General features: G+C 43.6%; 1 protein-coding gene across 5 annotated transcripts in view; it reads right to left on the reverse strand.

Moving 5' to 3' along the window:
- The window catches only part of MCTP2 (multiple C2 and transmembrane domain containing 2), a 109,997-nt gene that overhangs the window by 44,969 nt on the left and 42,946 nt on the right, over positions 1 to 22,082 (reverse strand). For all 5 annotated transcript variants that reach the window (XM_083586406.1, XM_083586407.1, XM_083586409.1 and 2 more), the window contains 6 exons: positions 17,575 to 17,739; positions 16,423 to 16,553; positions 9,799 to 9,985; positions 8,104 to 8,197; positions 5,111 to 5,213; positions 4,332 to 4,434 (listed from right to left, as the gene is read on the reverse strand). In XM_083586406.1, coding sequence (XP_083442532.1) covers positions 4,332 to 4,434; positions 5,111 to 5,213; positions 8,104 to 8,197; positions 9,799 to 9,985; positions 16,423 to 16,553; positions 17,575 to 17,739 — 783 coding nt within the window. The remainder of the gene's footprint in view (positions 1 to 4,331; positions 4,435 to 5,110; positions 5,214 to 8,103; positions 8,198 to 9,798; positions 9,986 to 16,422; positions 16,554 to 17,574; positions 17,740 to 22,082) is intronic.

The following is a 22,082-nucleotide window of genomic DNA, read 5'->3' on the forward strand; positions in this document are numbered from 1 at the left end:
TTCCTTCCAAATAGCAATAGGTTGTTTGGCCGGACAACTGATGAAGCAAAGTTACTACCAAAAAATCCATAAATTCAATGATCAATTTAGGAAAGCCACCATCTCTCAGTCTCTGAACACCCTAACTCCTCCGTCTCTGCAATACTGAAACCATCCTTGCAAGATTGCTGTAGATATGAAATGTGAAGCATGTGGAATATTTAAGATGCCGAAGACCACTGTACAATACCTTCCAACTGTTTCTGATACAAAACCGGAACATGTGTCTTCCAAGACGCACTTCCAGGCTTGCACACCTTGCTCTGACCCCCCAAAAGCATTTTTGGGGAGCCAGATATTGTGTGGCACCCCAAAATATGCAGTTCTGGGTGCTACGCATGCTCACGGCCCCTTTTTCGGGACAAGAGCAAGGTGCGAGAGAGCGCGTGAGATTGCAATGCACAAAATGGCCGCCGAGATCTCACACAAAGAAACAGGATGTCTTGTTTTCTCCCCACAGCACTTGGAAAGTATACACTGTGTTGAGACTTCCAAGCTCCATTGAATGCCATGGCCTATGGTCCCAGAAGATATCAAATATCAGCCAACTATATGCCAGATTTCCCATGGGAGGGTCACCTGGTGCCTACGTTACATATCTTTAGTTGCCAGGAAAGAAACAGTGAGACTTGTTAGGAGGCTCCTATTCCCTCACAGAGCTCCAATTCCCAAAGTTCCCCGTGAAGAGGGATTGATAGTTCAGCTACTCTGGGAATTGTAGCTCTATGAGGGCTGTAAAGGTAAAGATAAAGGTACCCCTGCCCGTACGGGCCAGTCGTGTCCAACTCTAGGGTTGTGCGCCCATCTCACTTAAGAGGCCGGGGGCCAGCGCTGTCCGGAGACACTTCCGGGTCACATGGCCAGCGTGACGAAGCTGCTCTGGTGAGCCAGCACCAGCGCAGCACACGGAAACACCGTTTACCTTCCTGCTATAAAGCGGTACCTATTTATCTACTTGCACTTAAGAGTGCTTTCGAACTGCTAGGTGGGCAGGAGCTGGGACCGAAAGATGGGAGCTCACCCCGCCGCGGGGATTCGAACCGCCGACCATGCGATCGGTAAGCCCTAGGCGCTGAGGTTTTACCCACAGTGCCACCCGCGTCCCGCATGAGGGCTGTAGGTAGGCCTTTTTTCCCCACCCAGAACTCACCGCAACCTCTCAGGTGGGTGCCATTGCCATTCTAAAAGAACGAAGGAGGTATTCAATGGTGAGAAGGGTATCATAGCCCTTTAAATGTATGGTGTGAATGTGGCCAAAGAAACTAGACGAAATAGTTTGGAATTTTCTCACATTGCAGACACACAGAGAGAGACTTCTCCTCCCCTCCCGCTGCCTCCTCTTGCCTGCCTTGTTATGCAAATCCTGAGGGACACTTGACAAATGTCTATAAAATCAAGGAGGGGGGGTGGAATCAGAATCTAACATCTTCTCACTGTCATCTCACACAGCCGGCTGCCTCTCGCATAGACCATTTGGCAGGCGCCTGCTCTCCAGGAGACCAGCTGCTCACACCGCTCCTGTCCAGTAACATCAGGGATACGAGGACTCAGGGAGAAATTAACAGAGTCATCAAAAATTGAATAAAAGATGTTAAGGAGTTGTTCCTTCCCTGTAAACATCAAACGGCCCGTCACATGATGCAGGCTGTTCAAAAAAAAAAAAAAAGTCTGAGCAAGCATTGAGCAGCTATAGCCTGTACAGAAGGGGCTTAATGCAGTCTCGAAGTCAAGCACATTGTGAAAAAGGGGGCGATGGTGCTGTGTTCAAGGTCGAAAGAGGAATATGAAGCTTGGAAGTGATAAAACTACCGTTCTAATCTAAAAAATTACGGCTTGCATCCAACCAAGGTACTATACATATTGTTGAGGAAACCCCAATCTCCATGCAGCAAGACACTTCAAGCATACCTGTGCTTCAGTTTTCCTGTAATGAAGGTCAATAGAGACTGTATCTATAGGACATATGGTTTTATTTACACATATATACAATCCAAGCATAAGATGGAGGGCCCCCAGCATTTACACCCCGGCAGATTTTGCTTTCCCACTGGGGTGAAGCCTTAAGTCACAGCTTTGGGTCCAGCACAGAGCATCAGCCAAAACTCTCTCACACAGCACCCCCCCCCCTTTAGTGTATTGTTCTCCATTCTAGGATGATGTGGCATCCAGCCAGGTAAGGTAGGGGAAAGTCCATCCGTTTGTCTCTATGGCAACAGGACAACCTCTTCAGATATGCAAGTGATAGTACTTAACTGGCCAGCTAAGGCCATTATCTTTCAAAGCAACTAGTCTGACCAGTTCAGCATGTTTCCACTTATAGATTCTAACCTCATATACAGAGGATCACAGGTTTCAAAGGGACTCATGGGTACCATCCAGATGGACCCTCTCAAACCTATAACGTTATAAAGCAGTATCATAACACTTTAAACAGTTGTGGTTTCCACCCAAAGAATCTTGGAAACTGTAGTTTGATGAGAGTGCAGAATATTGTTAAGAGACTCCTATTCCCCCAATAGAGCTACAATTCCCAGAGTTCCCTGGGAAGATGGATTTACTGTTAAAGCACTCTGGTAATGCCAAATGCCCACCCCACCCCATTAATACCCCTTGGCATCCCACCATAAGCACCATTAAGGACAGGCAAGGCTAACTGCTAAGCCAGCCTTTGCATGTTCAGACACAGAAACCTCCCCCCTTAAATAAATTCACACTTGACTCAAATTTTTGGTTTGGTTTTTGGCAGAATTTAGGCCACAACTTTATTGATTACAAAAAGTGACTGGTTGCATAGGCTCTGGTTCGACTAGCTCCCTGCCATGCAGGTAGCGCGGACCCAGGGTTCCAGCATAGGTCAGCCAAGGGTGAACACCTGGATAAGCGGAAAGCCGGGAATGGGCTAACTCCACCACCCAAATGTCCCCCTGGACTCAGGCATGGGCACAACCCCCTCCCAGGGGTTGACCAAACCATTGAGTCCCTGGATTCCTTTAACAGAATACCCTTCACAGAGGGATGGCGAGAGCATTCTCCCATCCCTATCACCTGAACCACAGCCTATCCGCAAACTTACAAGTTGTGACGATTTGCTACACGGCAGGCGAAACCCAAATGGCAACAGCCAATCAGCCAAGTGGGGGAAATTCCTGCTGTGTCCCTGTCCCAACGACAGACAACACACGACGGCATAGCAAGGTCAAGCACAAGCCCTAAAAGTAGGGAAAGTTGGGCGGGTGTTCCAATGCACGAGCCAAAAGAGGAAGCTCTGGGTCACGTGCATGGGCATAAATAGGTCCCTCAAACCGTTTGGACTGCATCCCATTGGCCAGATTGCACCCAGCTACGAGGGACCTACCAATCGGGTGCTGTGGTTAACCAATCATACCCACTCACAACACAGGGTGTCGGTCTCCAGGTCTCACGGCAATACGTGCCCTCTTTAAGGGAGGGCCCGATTTGTGGAACTGAATGCACATCTGTCATGCAAAATGCCACGAAAGGGAAGAAGGTGCCTTCAGAGGCATAGTGTGGGCAGGGTGAGGGAGTGGTCATTGCCCCAGGCACGGTTTCTTCAAGGGCGCATTTTGCTCCTCACACTGCCCCCGCCAACCCCACACTGCTTTGCGAGTCTGATTGCACACCCCAGCTTCGCAAAGCAGCATGGGGCTGGGAGGGCATCAGGAGGACACAACAGGCACGCACCCTTCAAATCAGTCCAATTCAGACTGATTGGAAAATGCCTGCCTGTCCTGCTGTGTCCTCCTCATATTGCCCTCCATACCCTGCTTTTTTCCCCCAGCACAGCTGTGCACACCTGCCCTGGGCACCATGAGGACATGTTCCACCACACAATGAAAGGGAAGAACACTCATGACTTCTCTTTAAATATTATGTCCATTTTCACTCATAAATTGGCAACAACAGGCACCTAGGAGAGTTCTGAAACCACCTGGAGAAAAATGTATAGCAACTCATTTGGTACTACTCACCTGGAGTACAAAAAAATAAAGGGAAGAAAGAAGAGATAGCATAATATTATATTCCAAAGGGAAATCAAGCTGATGAGCCAATGTTATCTCCGTTCTCTTTCTCTCAATTAATCACAGTATTTGACTGAAAGGCTACCCCACTTGCAACATAAAGGACCATCATAAATACTGACTGAAGCGTACGAATCACAAAGCATTTTGTTCTTTTCAGCACAGTTCCTACATGCAACAGGCTAGGTAGCCATATCCCACTGAAACCATCAAGGCAGGAGCGATAACGCAGAGCCGAAGAGAAAAACTCACAGACAGTAAAGGGATCGCAACTTTGCCCAGGAAATCGGGAGGCTTATCTCCATCTTCATCAAACACCGTCACTTCTAGAACATCGTGGATGTCTTTAACGGGGCTGGTGAGATTCACAGATACAAAGGAATGACAAAAGTCAAGATCTAAATGAACGTAATGTATGTCTATGTAAGAATTTAAAAGTTCACAAAAAAGAAGTCTATGGCAAGAGGCCAATAGAACATACAATAATAACCAAAATACCTTATGTGCTTTACAACATTGCAATGCAAACACAGTGTGTTATGTCACATAAATAATTTCTAAAACTTAAGAGGTGTATCTTTTCAGGAACCACTCTATTCCTGTAATGGTAATTTGTCTTAATTTGTTTGATATTCTGAGTTTTGAATTACTGTAGCACACCCCAAGCCCTGCTGGTTAAAGGTGGGTAATAGATGAAGGAGGGTTGCAAAAGATGTATTTTGAAAAAATGCATTTCGACTTAAACATTTTGACATCAGTGGCATCTAAGCTAAATAGCATCATTCTTTGCATGGCCTCAGATAATTAATTCTAATAATATATTGTGCTGCTGTAGATTCTAGAAAAAAAATTATGCAGAACTCTTCTGCAATACAGAAGTAGGCAAGCTTCAATGACTCTTGAATCAATGCTGATCTTAAATTGCCTTGATAAGTTCTGTGAACTAGTTTTAACCCTGCTCTATGGAATCTTTCAATGAAGGCTAGCGAATAACTACCTTAAAACAAAGTTTCAGATGCAAATCCACTTACAATGTGAAGACCTGGTTCCATTCCGGATTAAGGTTTTTGTAAACAGTGTAACTCTGAAGTCTGCCATTCCCCAGCTCCAACACACAAAAGGGGTCACTTTTTCCTGGGAAGGAAAGCCAGATATATAATTTGTTGGTGCATTATTTGACCACTGAAGAAAATCTTGCCAGTTATCTTGGTAAACTGCTTGACGACACTTTTCCTCATTTCAGAGCTTCCAATATAGCCTTTTCAGTAATGCATTTTTTTGCTTGAGTTGCAGGAATCGCATATTAGAAAACCTTTCAACTATTGAAAAGTTCTACTCAGCTAGCAGAGGGCTATGTGAGGGCAACTGGAAAATGACTCTGCTGCAGGGAAAGAAGTTATTGCAAAACAAGAAAACAGCGCTGCGCAAATGGTATCCTTTCCTTGCAAAACTCGCTCATTTACCGCCCCAGCACGTTAAAGACGCAGCGTTTTCCTTACAACAGTCTGCTCAAGGAGGTGCTGTCGCTGTGTGAATTATTTCTGTACTTATTGAAATGTGGAGTGTTGTTGCTGCTGAAAAATGTTTTGCAACCTTATAATTTTAAAAGAAGGCTTATCATGTTTAAATTGTGTGTTTTTTTTCTATAAATCGAGCGGGGATCTATGTTAGATGAAAGGCAGCTTAGAAGTTGTGCAAACCAGTAGCAGCAGCTGAAATAAGTTTCAGGAACTCATGCCCAGGTTTAACTTTTAGAGCGCTATGGCTGTAGGTCATGAGTTGGGAATATTTTTCAGCCTTAGGGGATGCATACCAGTGGTGGGTGGAGCCAAAGGCTAATGTGGGTGGAGCAACAGGTGCGACTCTACTTTGTATAGTGCAGTTGTAGCTTGGAAGTCAAACGGAATCCATTCCAAAAGTCTGTTCGACTTCTAAAACATTAGAAAACCAAATCGCAGCTTCTGATTGGCTGCAGGAAGTCCCTGCAGCCAATCAGAAGCCACAGAAGCCCTGACGGATGCTCAGCTTCCAAAAGAATGTTTGAGAACCAGAACACTCACTTCCGGGTTTGCGGCATTTGGGAGCCAAAACGTCCAAGTTCCAAGGCGTTCAGGATCCAAGGTACAACTGTAGATTGCATTCTACTGTGCCCTGAACATACTATATAAAAATGAAAATCTCTTCTGCAGAGAAACTGGAGGACAAATTTCAGCACAACAAATGTTTGCTAGCTTTCGTTCTGTGTTAATGTGTATATGACTTTTACTACACATACTAAAGCCAGGCTTTCCCTGACCCATAACACTGGGCCCTGGTATACTGTGTGTGGGCCCCCTAAATCAGTTTTATTTGTTTTAATGTTTTCATACTGTTCTGTTGATTGAAACCCATATTTGTTGTTTAGATGACTTGTTAGCATCCGCCTGTCTCGGGAGACCATGGAGGAGTGTGCCTTCGCGTGTGAAGTCAACGTGATGGAAGGTTGCAGTGCCTGCTGTGGCTGTAGAGGCCGATACAGGAAAGACATGTTTTGCTGCAGTTGAGGCAGGTGAAGGTGTTCAGTTGTGCTGATGCAGGCGCACCATGGCATTTTTTCTCTTGTTTTTACATTGTACACTGTTTACAATGCTTAATTTTTTATTTATACCCCGCCCACCCCAGCCAGAGCCAGGCTCAGGGCGGCTAACACCAGTAAAATTACAATACAAACATAATAGGAAAAGAAAAGGAAAAAAAAAGAAACAATTTAAAATATGGGTTAAAATACAATTTAAAATGCAGCCTCATTTTAATAGCAGCCCATAGATCAAAACCATAAGGGGAGGGAAACATAAGGGTCAGACTGAGTCCAAACCAAAGGCCAGGTGAAACAGCTCTGTTTTGCGGAAAGATGTCAAGTCCCGCAGGGCCCTAGTCTCTTGTGACACAGTGTTCCACCAAGTTTGGGCCAGTACTGAAAAGGCCCTGGCCCTAGTTGAGACCAATCTGACCACCTTGCGACTTGGGACCTCCAAAGTGCTGTCATTTGTGGACCTTAAGGTCCTCTGCGGGGCATACCAGGAGAGGCAGTCCCGTAGGTACGTGGGTCTTGGGCCGCATAGGGCTTTAAAGGTCAAAACCAGCACCTTAAACCTGACCCTGTACTCCACCGGGAGCCAGAGCAGTTGGTAAAGCACTGGATGAATGTGATCCCATGGCAAGGACCCCGTAAGGAGCCTCGCCGCAGCATTCTGCACCCGCTGGAGTTTCTGGATCAGCTTCAAGAGCAGCCCCACGTAGAGCGAGTTACAATAATCAAATTAGAGATTTAAAAAATGTTAAGCAGTTTAGAAAAGTTTGAAATACAGCATGATCACATCTTACAAGGGGGTTCGGTTCCAAGAGTTCTGCATATGCATGAAAATCACATGTACCCACATCTTGGAGCAACCCAATGGCTAGCAGGTAAGGGGAAAAGAGAATCCTTAGCAGTTCCACAGCCAATGCACCAAGCGAACCTTGCCCAGCAAGCAAGGTGGAGAGTTTAAAATATATTTCTATGCTAGCATAGGTGCCAACTCCCTGGGGCCCTTGGTGCCAGAGCACCCACAAAATTCCCCATGAAAGGGCCAGGCACCCACAAATTTTGTTGCCAGTGCCAGTGCCATGCATAGTGCATGGCATCCACAGCCCCAGATACCCACAGTCATGGGGCCAAGCTGGGACTCCTGCAAGCCAGGTAACCCCCAAAGGAACCCAGTGCAAAAAGAGATTTTTGGATTTAACTTGCATGATTTCAGCCAGCCTGCCTTCAGCCGTGTATCATTGAAATCACACAAGTTAAACACATGTAAGATGTGATCATGCTGTATAAATAAATAAATATGAAAGACTCATACACTTTGAAAAAAATGCCACTATCATATATGTATTCTCTTTGGTATTTTCTATTTTTCATAAGATAAAAAAGGGGTCAGCACTGGCAACTTCTACTATAACATATTGGGGGAAATAATCTAAAGTATAGATCAGCAATATTTCATACCAGAAAAATCAGCAGCCAACAGATCAGCAGCTTTTAATAATTTGACTTGCAAAAATCCAATATCCTTTATGTTATGGAAAGAGTTCCTTATGCACTGCAACGAAAACATTGTCAGAAGAAGTTAAAATATTTTTAAACATTTATTTTATTTACACATTTGTATTATGCCTTTTTTAAAGAACAAATTCTATGCAAAGCCAAATAGTGATTTAGACAACAGCTCTGTAAGTAAACTATAAGAAATCATTTAATTATGATCTGCTCAAGGCTCTTCCTTGCCCTCCCAAGTCCCCTGAACAATAAACTCATGACTAATTTATTTTCTGGTGATGACAACATTGCAGTTGAATATCTATAGCTGTTTTAAAATTGCATTCCTTCTATTTGCATAAAAATAAATGCCTGAAAAGCACAATAGCACGGAACGTTTTTAAAAAGAAAGCTGCCATTTTGAACTCCTCCTTGTATTGGAAAGGAAATTTCTGGATTATTTTGTACCCTATATTTCACAGAACTCTAAATGTTTCTGGCATTTTCCCCAGCACCACATACAAGTGCACAGAAAAATGCACGGCTGTCCCATGCTTGCTTGAGATGTTGAAGAATGGAATCTAAATGAATCTATAAATATGCTGTGTCCCAGGATGGCATAGGGAGTCAATCCAATTTCAAGAACCAGCTGTGTTCACTCTTACAATCCAGGGCATTTTCCTGGATTGCAGCAATGCAGGGGATGGTTGGGAGTATTTCATATTTGAATGTTTCCCCTAGTTGGATGTTATGTACTGAAGTTCTCACCCTGGACCAGCAGGGGGATACTGTAGATAGCTATGCAAATAAGGGATCGAAAGTGACGTTCACTGATTGGATAGTTTTAGAAAATTGTTACAGTTACGTTGTACTGGAGCTCTATGTAAGCAGGCTGACTGAACCCTTCAGTTCAGTTCTGTTCTGGCCTGTGAATAAACAAGAGCTGTTTGAAGAATCGCTGTGTCATCTGATATGTTCACCCACAACTTAACATTGGAAGAAAAAAAAGGAAAGGAAAACTCCCTGCATATAGAAAGCAAGCATGTCAACAAGAAGGCTATGCTTTCTTCATATCTGCCCCTCTTTTCCCCACAAGGAGGATGTACTTAAAACCAGTGACCTACCCTACTTAAGTGGAACAGGCTGCTCCTGTTCAGTGCTCTAGTGTGATGATGAGCATCATGTGGCGTTTCAGATATTGTCAGACTGCAACTCCCATTATTATCCCTTACCATTGGCCCTGCTAGCTTGGGCTGAAGGGAACTGGAATCGAATAACATTTGGATGGGAAAGTTTCCCCATTCTCATTCTGTAATTAACTAAACTTGATCTGATAGCCAATTGTCACATCGGAAGTGCAAAACAGAGCTGAAACAAATTTGGGGAAGATGGAGAAAGATCTCTCTCTCTCCTGCTCTGTAATAGTAAAGGAAATTGCTGTTTTGAGAACTATCAAATGCAAACCACCCATATGGCTTGGGGCTAACTGTACAGACAATTGATTAAATCACACCAGCCATAATATTTAGTGTGAGATATACTTCATTCCCCCATTAACAGACATGTGATTAGGATCTGGGCTTTGACGTCATTTTTTGGTGCAGTTCCCTTCTACACACACACTCCTGATTTTCCTTAAAGAGAAGGGGAGGTCTTTGAACTCACATAGCGCTGGAAAAGTTGTTTCCTCTCACTGGGGTCTCCCAGAGGGCAAACGCACAAATCAGAGATAGAAACTCCTGAGCAGGGAATGACAGAGATCACCATCAACAGGGACCCAGGCTGTTTCTCCAAGGGCAATTCCAAATGGTTGGCCTGTTTTCCAGGGAGCGCACTAACATCAACTTTACACCTAAAAACAATAGAATCAAAAGGGGTTGGAATTAATGTGCAGTAGCCGTTTCAGAAAACATGCAAACTGTCTTACTAGTGCTGTGCTGAAATCTGACCTCCAATTTCACACACACAAGTTTCCTTCATCTGCGGAAGAGTTTATGTACCAGTAAACATTTCTCCAGCCTCCCCAGTGGCCCATGCTTCCTGATCTGGGAAGAACTATGGGAGGAGTTATCTCACAATAGCACCACCCTAAGCTGTACATCTGAAGCACAAGCACCCAGGGAGACTGCAGGATGAAAATCATTGGTGAGACGACTTTGCAGAATGAAAGAACAGACACTCTCAAACACCCCCTGGCCACTGCATTCAATGTTAGGGTGACTGATCTAAACATAATCTTGGGAGGGCTGAATGGATACTCTGCTGGAAAGTTAATTTCAATTCTGAACGCACCCCATCAAAGGAGGATTGTCGGGAGCAATAAGACCTTGGCAAGTCAGTAAATTAGATTCATTCATTTGGCTATTCTTCAATCCTTATTGGCAGATTTATTCAAGATCCTTCATCAGCCTTCTGCTGGCTGCCATCTTGGATCTGCCCCACAATGCATGGGCCAGGCACCTTGGCAACCACAAAAGGAAGGCAACTTGGGGAGGGAAACCCTGCACTCCACATGTGAGAATTTCACCAACATTTTCTCTCCCCTTTGATAATTTCTGAATGCAATTTCTTTCTTGTCAATTGATGCAAGAATAGTCGGGGAAATCACAGGATAAAACATCAGCACAGTACTACAGATTACCATACACGGCATCCATTATACACTTCTTGCAATGTGCACAGTTGTTTTTAAAGTGAGTTTGAATTTTTTTAAAAAAGCTCAGACAGTTGGGGGTTCCAGAGAAGAGTCTCCAACACCTTCTTCATCACACAAACAATTTTTAAAGATTTATTTATGTTAGGGTAATATTCCAGTCAACATATGCATGTTCCCAAAGACCTGTTGGAATTATGTATATTAAGCCGAAAATATGCCCAGTTCCCTCTTTATGGGCAGATGATGTGCACATTCCTTGTGAGGCCGGACAATATCAACCACTCAACTTACATTACCCCTAACATATGTGTGTCATACACTTTTTTGAAAAAAGAGGTGGGCAACAAAAACATTTAAGCATTTTCCAAGAATTGGGAAGGGAGGGACTTGCATCCTTGTAGCTGTGAAAAATCTTGGCGTGAAAGCATTAAAATACATTTTACTCGGAAATACATGGGGCAAACTTTTCAAGAAGCTCTGTAGATGAAAGTTATTATGGAAGACGTTAAGCAAATATTTGCATCTTCCAACTGAAAGGGACTCAAAGAGGAAGAGTTTTGCTGCCATGGGTTGCAGTGGGATTGAGTTTCCAAACACAGGCAGAGATGGGAAGATTTTGGAACAGCCTTTCGGTGCTTAAGGCCTGTCGACAGGTTTTCATTTAAACAGAAACTTGTTTAGGTGTTTTCTTAATGGCCATTTAAAAAAAAATCCTCAGAGGTTCCCCCCAGTTGGGTTCCTTCTAGGTAAATGGGCACACATTACTCCAGTTTGATCCCTTTCCAGCTGTAGAACCACAGTGGTTGCCAGCCATCTGCTCTAAATTGCAGAGACTTGCTACTTCTAAATAGCCAGTTTTGGAGAGGAAGGGTGGACACACAAAACCTCTCCCTCCTTCCCCCCAAAACATTCAAGCTAATGTCATTCTAGGTGGGAAAGACGGTGGCGTACAATAGAGGCTAAGCAATCCACTTGCAAGTCATTCAAAGTATTTGCTTTCGTTAAGTGTTTAAACCAAGGGAATGAAGCAACTCTGGCTTATGTCTTTGCAGAACTGGTTGCCAGTTGCACAAGAAACTGAAAGTTTGCTCTTAAAAGGCTGCACCATTAAAAAGTAGAGACATCACCTTGCCAACAAAGGTCCGTATAGTAAAAGCTATGGTTTTCCCAGTAGTGATGTATGGAAGTGAGAGCTGGACAATAAAGGCTGATCGCTGAAGAATTGATGCTTTTGAATTATGGTGCTGGAGGAGACTCTTGAGAGTCCCATGGACTGCAAAAAGATCAAACCTCTCCATTCTTAAGGAAATCAGCCCTGAGTGCTCACTGGAAGGACAGATTGTGAAGCTGAGGCTCCAATACTTTGGCCACCTCATGAGAAGAGAAGACTCCCTGGAAAAGACCGTGATGCTGGGAAAGATGGAGGGCACAAGGAGAAGGGGACGACAGAGGATGAGATGGTTGGATAGTGTTCTCGAAGCTACCAGCATGAGTTTGACCAAACTGCGGGAGGCAGTGGAAGACAGAAGTGCCTGGTGTGCTCTGGTCCATGGGGTCACGAAGAGTGGGACACGACTAAACGACTAAACAACAACAATACCTGGGGAAGGTGCATAGTTCAGTGGTAGAACATCTGCTTAGCATGCAGAAGGCCCCCAGCTTCAATCCACAACCTTTTCAGGTAGGACTGGGAGCACACCCTGTCTGAAACCTTGGAGAGCCCTGGCCAGTTGGAGAGGACTTTACTGAGCTAGGTGGTCTGACTTGGGCTGCTCCCTATGTTTTGCTTCGTCAGCAGAGACATGAAACCAAGTCTTCTTGTGCAACTAAATACTTCTCTCAATCATATAGAACAGGTGTGGAGAACTTGTAGACCTTCGGATGCTGATAGACCCCAACTTCCATCAGGTTGAACCAGCATACACAATGGCCAGGGAGGATGGGCATTAGAATGGATGGTCAGAGATTCCGCAGCCCTGGAAAACCCCTGCAGGCTTATCAGTAATGGCTGGCAAACCTCCCAGGATGCCAATTATCTCATCAATACACTTCCTCCCCAATGAATGCTTTTCAAGGTGAGAGTGACACGCCTTCCTCTTTGTTAGAACTGCATATTAGGCAGATTGCCTCTTAATTCTATAAGTCATCTTGCCCGTGCTAGAGACAGGCAAATCTGTCAATTTCAGTTCCTCTCCGTTTCTCATTTTCCAATTCCTAAATGCAGCTTCCACATCTTCACGTCAATTTGCAATTTTTTAAAAAAGAAGTCCTCGTGAAAAATTCATCTGCATTTTAGTGCAAATTTCTCCTAACGTGCACATTTTTTTCTATGAAATTTTGCTCAATATGCACATTTGCAAAGCCGTTTCCTCTAATGTAATGCATTTTTGTACCTTTTAAAAAACTGATATATCAATTTTTATACACAATTTACCCTAGTATCTGCATTTTTGTACACATGAGTTTGCTGGAGAACAACATTTTTAAATTCAGATGAATGCAAATAAAATTAAAGATTTGGGTTTCAAAAAGTACAAATTGGGGAGCTTTGTCTTTAAAGGCAAACAGCTTCAGATTTCTCCGGCATCCCAACCCCTGATCTGCATGGCTGACATGCCACTAGAGGAGGTCTGCAGAGACGTAACATAGGGGACAACAACTCATACAGTAAACAGTTGTAGACATTACAGCAGAGTTACGATTCCCTCGCCTTGGGGGAGACCATTTTGGAACCATCACTGCTGGGTTCTTTGCATTCCATCAGATGCTCACACGGTGGCGGGGGGGGGGAGAGATGCGAACGGATTGTAGCACTGCACTGAGATAAACTGCTGTGTAAACAATTAGACACACAAGCAATTAAACAGCTGGATTGCCACATTAAAACTCAATATGCGTTCGCATTTCTTAACTGAGTCTTTTCATACTACTGGATCGCATAAAGTTTAATCACTTATTTTTTAAGCGTGCAAATGTGTTTCGCGTGGGATCTGCTGTCCCGGTGCAGGTGGGAACTCTGTTGGCAATTCCTTAGCAAAACTGCACAATCAAGTCTGGGCTGTGGTCTGAGTGATCCCAGATGGTTTGAATAGTTAGTGGCTGTACAAAAATCTTTCAGCCTTGGAGGAAAGCAGCATTTAACCCTGCTTTACCTGATGGTTTCAATCAGCAGGAATATATCAGATGCCATCAAACTTGAGATTTCATCTTTCTCTCTCTTGTCTGTTTAAACTTTCACTTAAACTATTTAGTTGTTTATTATTACTACTATTACATTTATACTTATTAATACCCTGCCTTTTTCCCAGACAGGGACTCAAGGCCGCTTACAGATAAAATAGAAACAGCTAAAAGCATAGAAAAAACAATCATTTCAAAGTAATTAAACACTGAGATTTTTAAAATGAGAGAAAGGGAGGGGGGAGAGTAAGATATTAAAACATACAGATAATTAGAGTTTTTATTTTAACTTGACTTTACATAAATTTATTTCATAATCTTCTCTTGCTGATGCCTAGAATCTTGTAAATGCTTTTTTAAAAAAACATTTATGCTCATTTCAATATTGAATTGATTTCACTTATGAGTCCCATAAAATATATCCAAGTGACTGCACAGCAAACACATGGCCTAAAAACACAACTCCATATGTAAAAACAATTCCATATATGCAAACAATTACAAATATAAAAACAGTTAGAAGTACAGATGCAAACTGGGATAAACACCTCCAATTAAAAGGTTTGTTGGAAGAGGAGGTATTCAGCAGGCACTAAATGGCGTCGTCAGTCTAATATTCAAGGAAAGGGAATTCCAAAGGGCAGGTTCCACACTCCTGAAGCTCTGATTCCTACATTGTATGGAATAGACCTCCTGATAAGTTGGTATCTGCAGAAGGCCTTGCCATCAGAGTGCAGTGATCAGTTGGGTATATAGGGGGTGAGACTATCTTTCAGGTATCCTGGTCCCAAGCTATATATACAGCTTTGTATACAGCTTGAGCTCAGCTAGGTAGCTCATTAGCAGCCAGTGCAATATTTCCAGTGGCAGTTTAACAAGACAGTCATGGTTCACCTGTGCATTTCGAGCTAGTAGGTCAGGCTACCCTTGTCCAAAAGCAGCCATAGCTATCTTACCAGCTGACAGGCACTCCTAAACAGTGAAGTCACCATGGCCTCTAGTGATACAGATGTATCCAGGAGAATCCCCACATACTATAGACCAGGGACTCAGCTACAATAGCCCAAAGAACCACATTTTGAATGTGTTATAAGCATGCAACACCAGATGGCACTGGAGAGTAAAATAAATTCTATGCAATTTTCCATAGCGTTTTTTTACTTTTGTTATAATGATTTAATTTCTTACATATTTGTAGCAGGTTTTTCCCTGTATGTAGATCCCCAGCTCTTTTGCTATTCAGGTTATTATACATGGATTGTTGATTGCCACAAGTTGTCCACAGATATGCATGCACTGGGGTATACACTTTTAAAACAGAAGGTGCGGGATGTTCTAAATTGGTTATGCAGCATGGGTCACATTCACACCATACATTTAAAGTACTACGAAACCACTTTAAACAGTCAACTCCCAAAGAATCCTGGGAGTTGTAGTTAAGGGTATGGAGAGTTGTTGGGAGGCCCCTGTACAATTCTCAGAGTAGTTTCACCATCAATTCCTCTTCCACAACCTGGGACCTCCAGCTGTTTTTGACCGCACCCAACACAGCAGTCATTGCGTCCCATGCAAATGCAAGTGGTACAGTTCACAGAATCACATTCTAGAGTGACAAAGAAGCAGACAAAGGGAGAATGGGGCTATGCAGAAGCAGATTTTATTCCCCATGGCTGGGCTCACTACATATATAAGCCTCTAAATAAGAGTACCGTATTTTTCCATGTATAACATGCCCCCATGTATAATACGCTCCCTATTTTGGGAGACTCTAAATTAAGAAAATGAGGGGAAGTTGCTTTGGGGGGGGGATTGACCAGAGTTGTTGAGCGTTTTTTGTAGGGGATTGCAGACCGCCAGCAGTCCCAAATCGTCCACCTGATTGCCACAGCAGCAGCCACCAATCAACCGCCCAAACGCCACTGACAAGCTCCAGCTCCAGCTCCCAGATACAACCAATCACACGTCACAACACTCTACTACCCATGAATAAGACCAGCCCCAATTTTTGACATTGTTTTTGGGTCAAAAAACCTCATGTTATACATGGAGAAATATGGTAATCCCTTGCAGGGTTGCAGCTCAGTAATAAAGCATCTGTTTCATAAGCAGAAGGTCCCAGGTTCAATCACTGATAGCTTCAGGTAGGGTTAGGGTTCAAATCCTTACTCAGCCATGAAGCTCACTGGGTGACCTTGGGCCAGTCAATGCCTCTCAGTCTAACCTACCTCACAGGGTTGTTGTGAGGGGGTTAAATGAGGAAGGGGGGAACCACATATGCCACTTTGAGCTTCTTGGAGGAAAAGGTAGGATAAAAATGCAACAAATAAATAAATACACTGAGAGCGCGTGAACGAGTGAGTAAGAGAGATTAATCCACATTTTGTTCCCCACATCAACTTCATTCATATTCAAGGCTTTCACAAAACACATATTTAAAGAGGGGGGGGACTTACATTCCCAAAACTTCTTCGTGCTTTTTGTTATCCTTTCCCCAGATCTCAATCTCCAACACATCCTTCCTGTCAGAGAAGTAGTGAAAATCAAATTGTTCCCTCCACTGTGGATTTGCACTCTTACAAAGTGTCTAGAAAACATGCAGTTACAAGGTTTATTTTTCTTTCAAAAGGTTGTTGCTTTCGTTAAAACAAACAAATAAATAAAATTCAATCTGCCGAAACAAAAGGGGGAGAGGGGGAAAGAACACAAATACAATCTAAAACAATTAATATTTAGGGCATAAAACATTGGAGCAGGAAAAGGTCTGTCCCGGAGGACTTAAATCTTTGACACACAAATTGAACAGGTGTGCAAATGTAAAACACGCTGAGAGGTAGCCATATTGAAGCAGGTACGATCAACTGTTGTGTGGCTCCTGAAGGAAAAGGGCCATAACTCAATGGTAGAGCATCGGCTTAGCATGCAGACTTTACCCTACTACACATATTTGTAAAGGTAAAGGTAAAGGACCCCTGGACAGTAAAGTCCAGTCAAAGGCGACTATAGGGCTGTGGCGCTCATCTCGCTTTCAGGCCAAGGGAGCCGGCGTTTGTCCACAGACAGCTTTCCGGGTCATGTGGCCAGCATGACTAAACCGCTTACACATCATGTGACTAGAGAACTCCACTGCAAAAGTGCAAATTTTGAAGGAAGGCTTTGGTGTTTCAGTTCACCTATCGTCTTGCAAAGTGCAAAACAGGTGGATTTGTCATTAAATGCCAACTGAGTCAGACTTCTCCCCCCACCTTCCTAGCCTGAGGACGTGTTATTTTGTGTTTAATCTTGATAATGGGGTGGCAAGGGCTAAACGCCCACTCTGCTCTAAAGAAGCTGGCAGCAACCACAATACGAACACAGACACTGAGCTGCATTTCAGTTTAAAAAAAATTACAGTTGAACATCCATGATTAGCTATCCACAAAATGCTTCATTTGACCCTTTCGTAGTTAGCTTCCTTTGCTGTGTGCTTACATTTCAGAATCAAGGTGTGCTAAATATCTAGTGGAATGAGGTTATTGGAGAAGCCACATACACAACGACTGCCACCGGCACCAGACGCTTAAGAGAAACAAACATCAGTGCTTAGCCCTTTCCACTAGCATGCTTACCTTGCTCTTGTATTTTTGCTCTCCCATTTTCAACACAACAAATATCTGTGCCATGCCCCCTGCAGGGATGTGCTTCCCTTCTATTAAGGCAATGGTCACCGTCCCATTCCACAGCTGGCTCTTCCGCCAGGAATCTGTCAGCCTGAAGGATCGAATGACACTTGCCTGAAAAAAGGTGAGACGAGCACAATTCCATAAATTCCCCATGTATACATTGGGTATACATTGTTTTCTAAAAAATAAGTATACATATGCAAACATATATCCAGTGCTTTTTTTCTGGGGGTACGCATACCCCTAAACATTTTGTGAATCTAATGGGAGAAGAAACTAAATTTTTAAAAAATTTAGTTGCTTCTCTAGCACGGTGAATCGTCAGTTCCGTTGCTACCCCCGATGGCGGCTTCCTTTCCTTTCCCAGTGTTTCCTGAGTCTCAGGCGGAAACAAGAGTGCCCCTAAACATTGTTTTTAGGGGGGGGAGCACTGCATATATCTATATCTACACACACACACACACACACACAGGTTCAGTAGAAGGGCTAGATGAATTAAGTAATTTTAGTTTAGACCAGGCTAAAGATCTAAGAGATTTTGCAGTGCCTGTTCTACATTAGAGCACTTCAAGTGTTTTAATTTCTGTGGTGCTTAAGCAAGTTTCTTGATCATGCATTATTTCCCCCCTTATTGCCTCACCAATGCAGTGCCCTCTCTGGATGGCCTTCACTGTGTCCCACTGCATGGGAACGCTAGTGTCTAGAAAATCAGTCTCCTTGAAATATTGTTCTAGTGATTTAAATAGACACTCCTTGGACACTGCATCGGAGAGCAAACTCGGATCAAAGTACAAATGTTCTGTTCTAGGAGAGAAGGCATACAGAGGTAAATGTAAGTCACTTTGAGTTGCCTTTGGCAAGAAAAAGCGACTAATAAATTTGTTGTTGTTTTGTTGATAGACACTGGGGCATGGCCAGAAAGTGTTATCAAGCCAATATCTGTCAAACTATACCTTTTGGTACCAGTATTAGATTGATATGTTAAAGTGTTTTAGGCCTTTTAGAAAAGCATGAAAAATCCTGAGATGTGGGGTGTAAAGCTTGCCAAGCGTCCCCAAAGTCCCAGTTTTCGAATAAGCTTGTACTGTTTCTGGAGTTCAAAGGCTTTATTCATGCAGGAACTATTTACAGAGTGAGTGCAGATCAGAGAGCGAAAGCAGCAGACATCTTGTCTGGAGAGAACAACAAAGTGGCTCAGCTTTTTGAGGTGGATTTAACTGAGACACAGAGGCTCAAGCAGAGCCATCATGTGGTTTAAAGTAACACATGCATTAACTAGAAGCTCAAGAGAAGGAAATGTATTTGCTTTTCTCCAACATACACTACATAGCAATGGGTCTCACTTCTCACTTGGCAAGACATTCAGCAAGTTGGCCACCACCAAATAGAATGTCCTAGCTTTGACTGCTGCCAGCCATGGTCCAGGGGCATAGACCAGGGTGTCAAGATGATGTTCAGAGCCATTACAGAAAATCTCTTTCTCTCTCTCTCCCATTCTCACACACAGCCACCCCTTGATGACTGCAGGTAACATCACATGGTGACCTGCATATCTGTGATGGCTCACTAACAGCTCCCATCAGAGGCAGAACTTCTCTAATTGGCTCAAATGCAATGCCTCAGAAAATTTCCATATTAACTTGCCCAGTCATCAAGCATAGAACAAATCAAGCAATGTTTATGCATGTGTGGACCACCTCTAGATAAAACGATACCTGCGGAAAAGCTCAGAAAAGAGACTGGCCTTTTTAAACAATTGTTGCTTGACAAACCTTTATCAAAATGTCTTAATCAGGAGAATTGTGTGTGCACTCTCTCTCCCAGACACAAGCACATAGCGTGCTGAATTTTTTCTTGTAAACTAAGCATCCATGCCTTCTGCAATCCCACACACAGATCCATTTATTTCTGTACAATCACGACATTCCACTGGAAATACACATCTTGACTTTCCTTGTACCAAGCTAAGAACTCCCACTTTTTTAACAAAAGAGAGAGAGAGATTTCATAAATCCAGCTGCAGAGGGTTTTTTCTTTTTCTTTTTAAGGTTTTGTCTCACAGGACAAAAAAACCAAAAGCCTGCCCGTTCCCATGGACATACTTCAAAGTCCCCACTGATCGTTTTCTCCCTAAAAGCAGCAAACTATTTGAAATCCCGTTTTCTTTTGCTCTAGCCTCCCCCCCCCGCACCCTTCTACTCCCCCTTGTTAAAAGGAAATGGGGGAAATGTCCCCAAAGGATCAAAGGGCAAGCCTACAATCTGCCAATTGCCAAAGAAAAACAGCCCCGCTTCCGTGAAATATGCTCTAAAATAATTTTGCGGCTTGGTATGTCCTAATTCCGCTCTTCCCCGCTCCCCCCTCACAATTGGATGTTTGTCTTGGAAAGGCTTCTTTCTAACTTGTCCATAAAAACAGGCCCACTTAGGTTCTGTGAGGCCTGCGAAAACGGAATCCAAGGCTGGCCATTAAAAGGGGCTGGGAGATTGCTTCCATATGGCAGAACAGCATGAGAGAGGAGAGGCCAAGGCCCTCCAGCAGGCTGCACTTGGCTGGGACCTCCTGCTCTATCCGTGGACACTCGTTGTGTTACAGCAGAACATCTGGATTATTGCTTGCAATGTCCCTGGGAAATATCCACATCCCATCAAAGCCCTTTATCTCTCTCCACCGTACTTTGAACATTTTAGCGCAAAGCACAGCCCTGTTTGATGTGCGAAGCTCACTGTGTTTAAAATCCAAAGTGAGGCCCCCCCTCCCCTCCAAACCTAGCCTGTTTTCCCCTCACCTTTTTCTCTTCCCCTTTCTCTTTATTCTTTTCTTAGGATGGGAGAGGATAGCTGAAACTCACTCCCAGAGAGGCAAAACAACACACACACACACACACACACTGGGTCATTTCTTGAAGTAATTTCCTTGTCAGTGAAATCCAGACTCAGAGAACAGGGGGTGTGAGGGGAAAGAGGGAAGAAGGGGTTTCATTTAAAAAATAAAAAAAATTGACCTCTGATTTGGAGATCATATTGGAGGAACACTGGAGTTCTTCGAGTGCAATTTCATTTTCAACTCGCTCTCCCTCCTGAACACACTCACACAACATATAAAGTCATATTTGTGCATACTTGCATTTAGGCTGTGTACAGAACATGAATCTAAAGCATATTTAAGTGACATTTTGTCTCCTAAGAATTCTGGGAACTGTAGCTTACTCTTCACAGAACTATAATTCCCAAGAAGTCAGCAGCCACCAGTTCTACATAGCTGCTCTCAAGTCTATAGGCGCTCACAACAAAAGTTTGCTAACAGGGCTAGTAAACAAGGGTGTTTGTAGGAGCACTGAGCAGGAGAGTTTAAGGTTGAGGCCCAGAGTGCTGTGTTTCCACATATATAGGATCAAGAGACATGCACAGCAAGGCAGCAGGAACAGTGGTGAACAACACCTATGCCTCGTGGATCAGGGGAATGCTGTGGATGTAATGTATCCAGATTTTAGTATGGCTTTTTGACAAAGTCCCCCATGATTTTCTTGCAGTAAAGCTGGTAAAATGTGGGCTGGACAATGCTACTGTTAAGTGCATTTGTAGCTGGTTGATTGACCCAACTCAGAGAGTGCCCACTAATAGTTCCTTGTCATCGCTCAAAAAAATGACAAGTGGGGTGTCATGGAGTTCTGTTCTAGGCCTGGAGGTGCTCAATATCCTTATAAATGATTTGGATTACGGAATTGAGGGGATGCTAATAGACTTTGCAGATGACACCAAACTGGGAGGGGTAGCTAACATCTCAGAAGGTTGAATCAGGATTCAGCACGACCTTAACAAAATGAATTTCAGTAGGGACTAATGCAAGGTTCTGCACTTAGGCAGATACACAGTTATGGGATGTGGGGATACCTGACTTCATAGCAGTACATGTGAAAAGGATCTTAGTAAATCACAAGCTTGACGTGTCAATAGTGTGATGCAGCAGCAAAAAAAAAAACTAATGCTATTCTAGGATGCATCAACAGAAGTATAATGTCCAGATCGAGGGATGCCATAGTATTGCTCTAGTCTACCTTGGTCAGACCCCACCTGGAATACTGTGTCTAGTTCTGGGAACCACAGTTTAAGGGTACAGTATTGACAAGCTGGAATGGGCGCAGAGAACACCGACCCAAATTATAATGCGTTGGAAACCAAGTCTGATTAGGAACAGTTCAGAGAGTTGGGTGTGTTTAGCCTGGAGAAAAGAATATGGAGAGGTGAGATGATAGCTATCTTCAGATAGCTGAAGGGCTGTCACATGGATGATGGAGCAAGCTTGCTTTCTCCTGTTCCAGAGGGGAGCACCCAAACCAGTGGATTCAAATTACAATAAAGGAGATTCCAACTAAACAGGAGGAAGAACCTTCTGACACTAAGAGCTGTACAACAGTGGAACAGACTCCCTCGGAAGGTGGTGGACTCTCCTGA

The sequence above is a fragment of the Podarcis filfolensis genome (assembly GCF_964270895.1).
Source record: "Podarcis filfolensis genome assembly, chromosome: 14".
In the NCBI taxonomy this organism is placed as follows: domain Eukaryota; kingdom Metazoa; phylum Chordata; class Lepidosauria; order Squamata; family Lacertidae; genus Podarcis; species Podarcis filfolensis.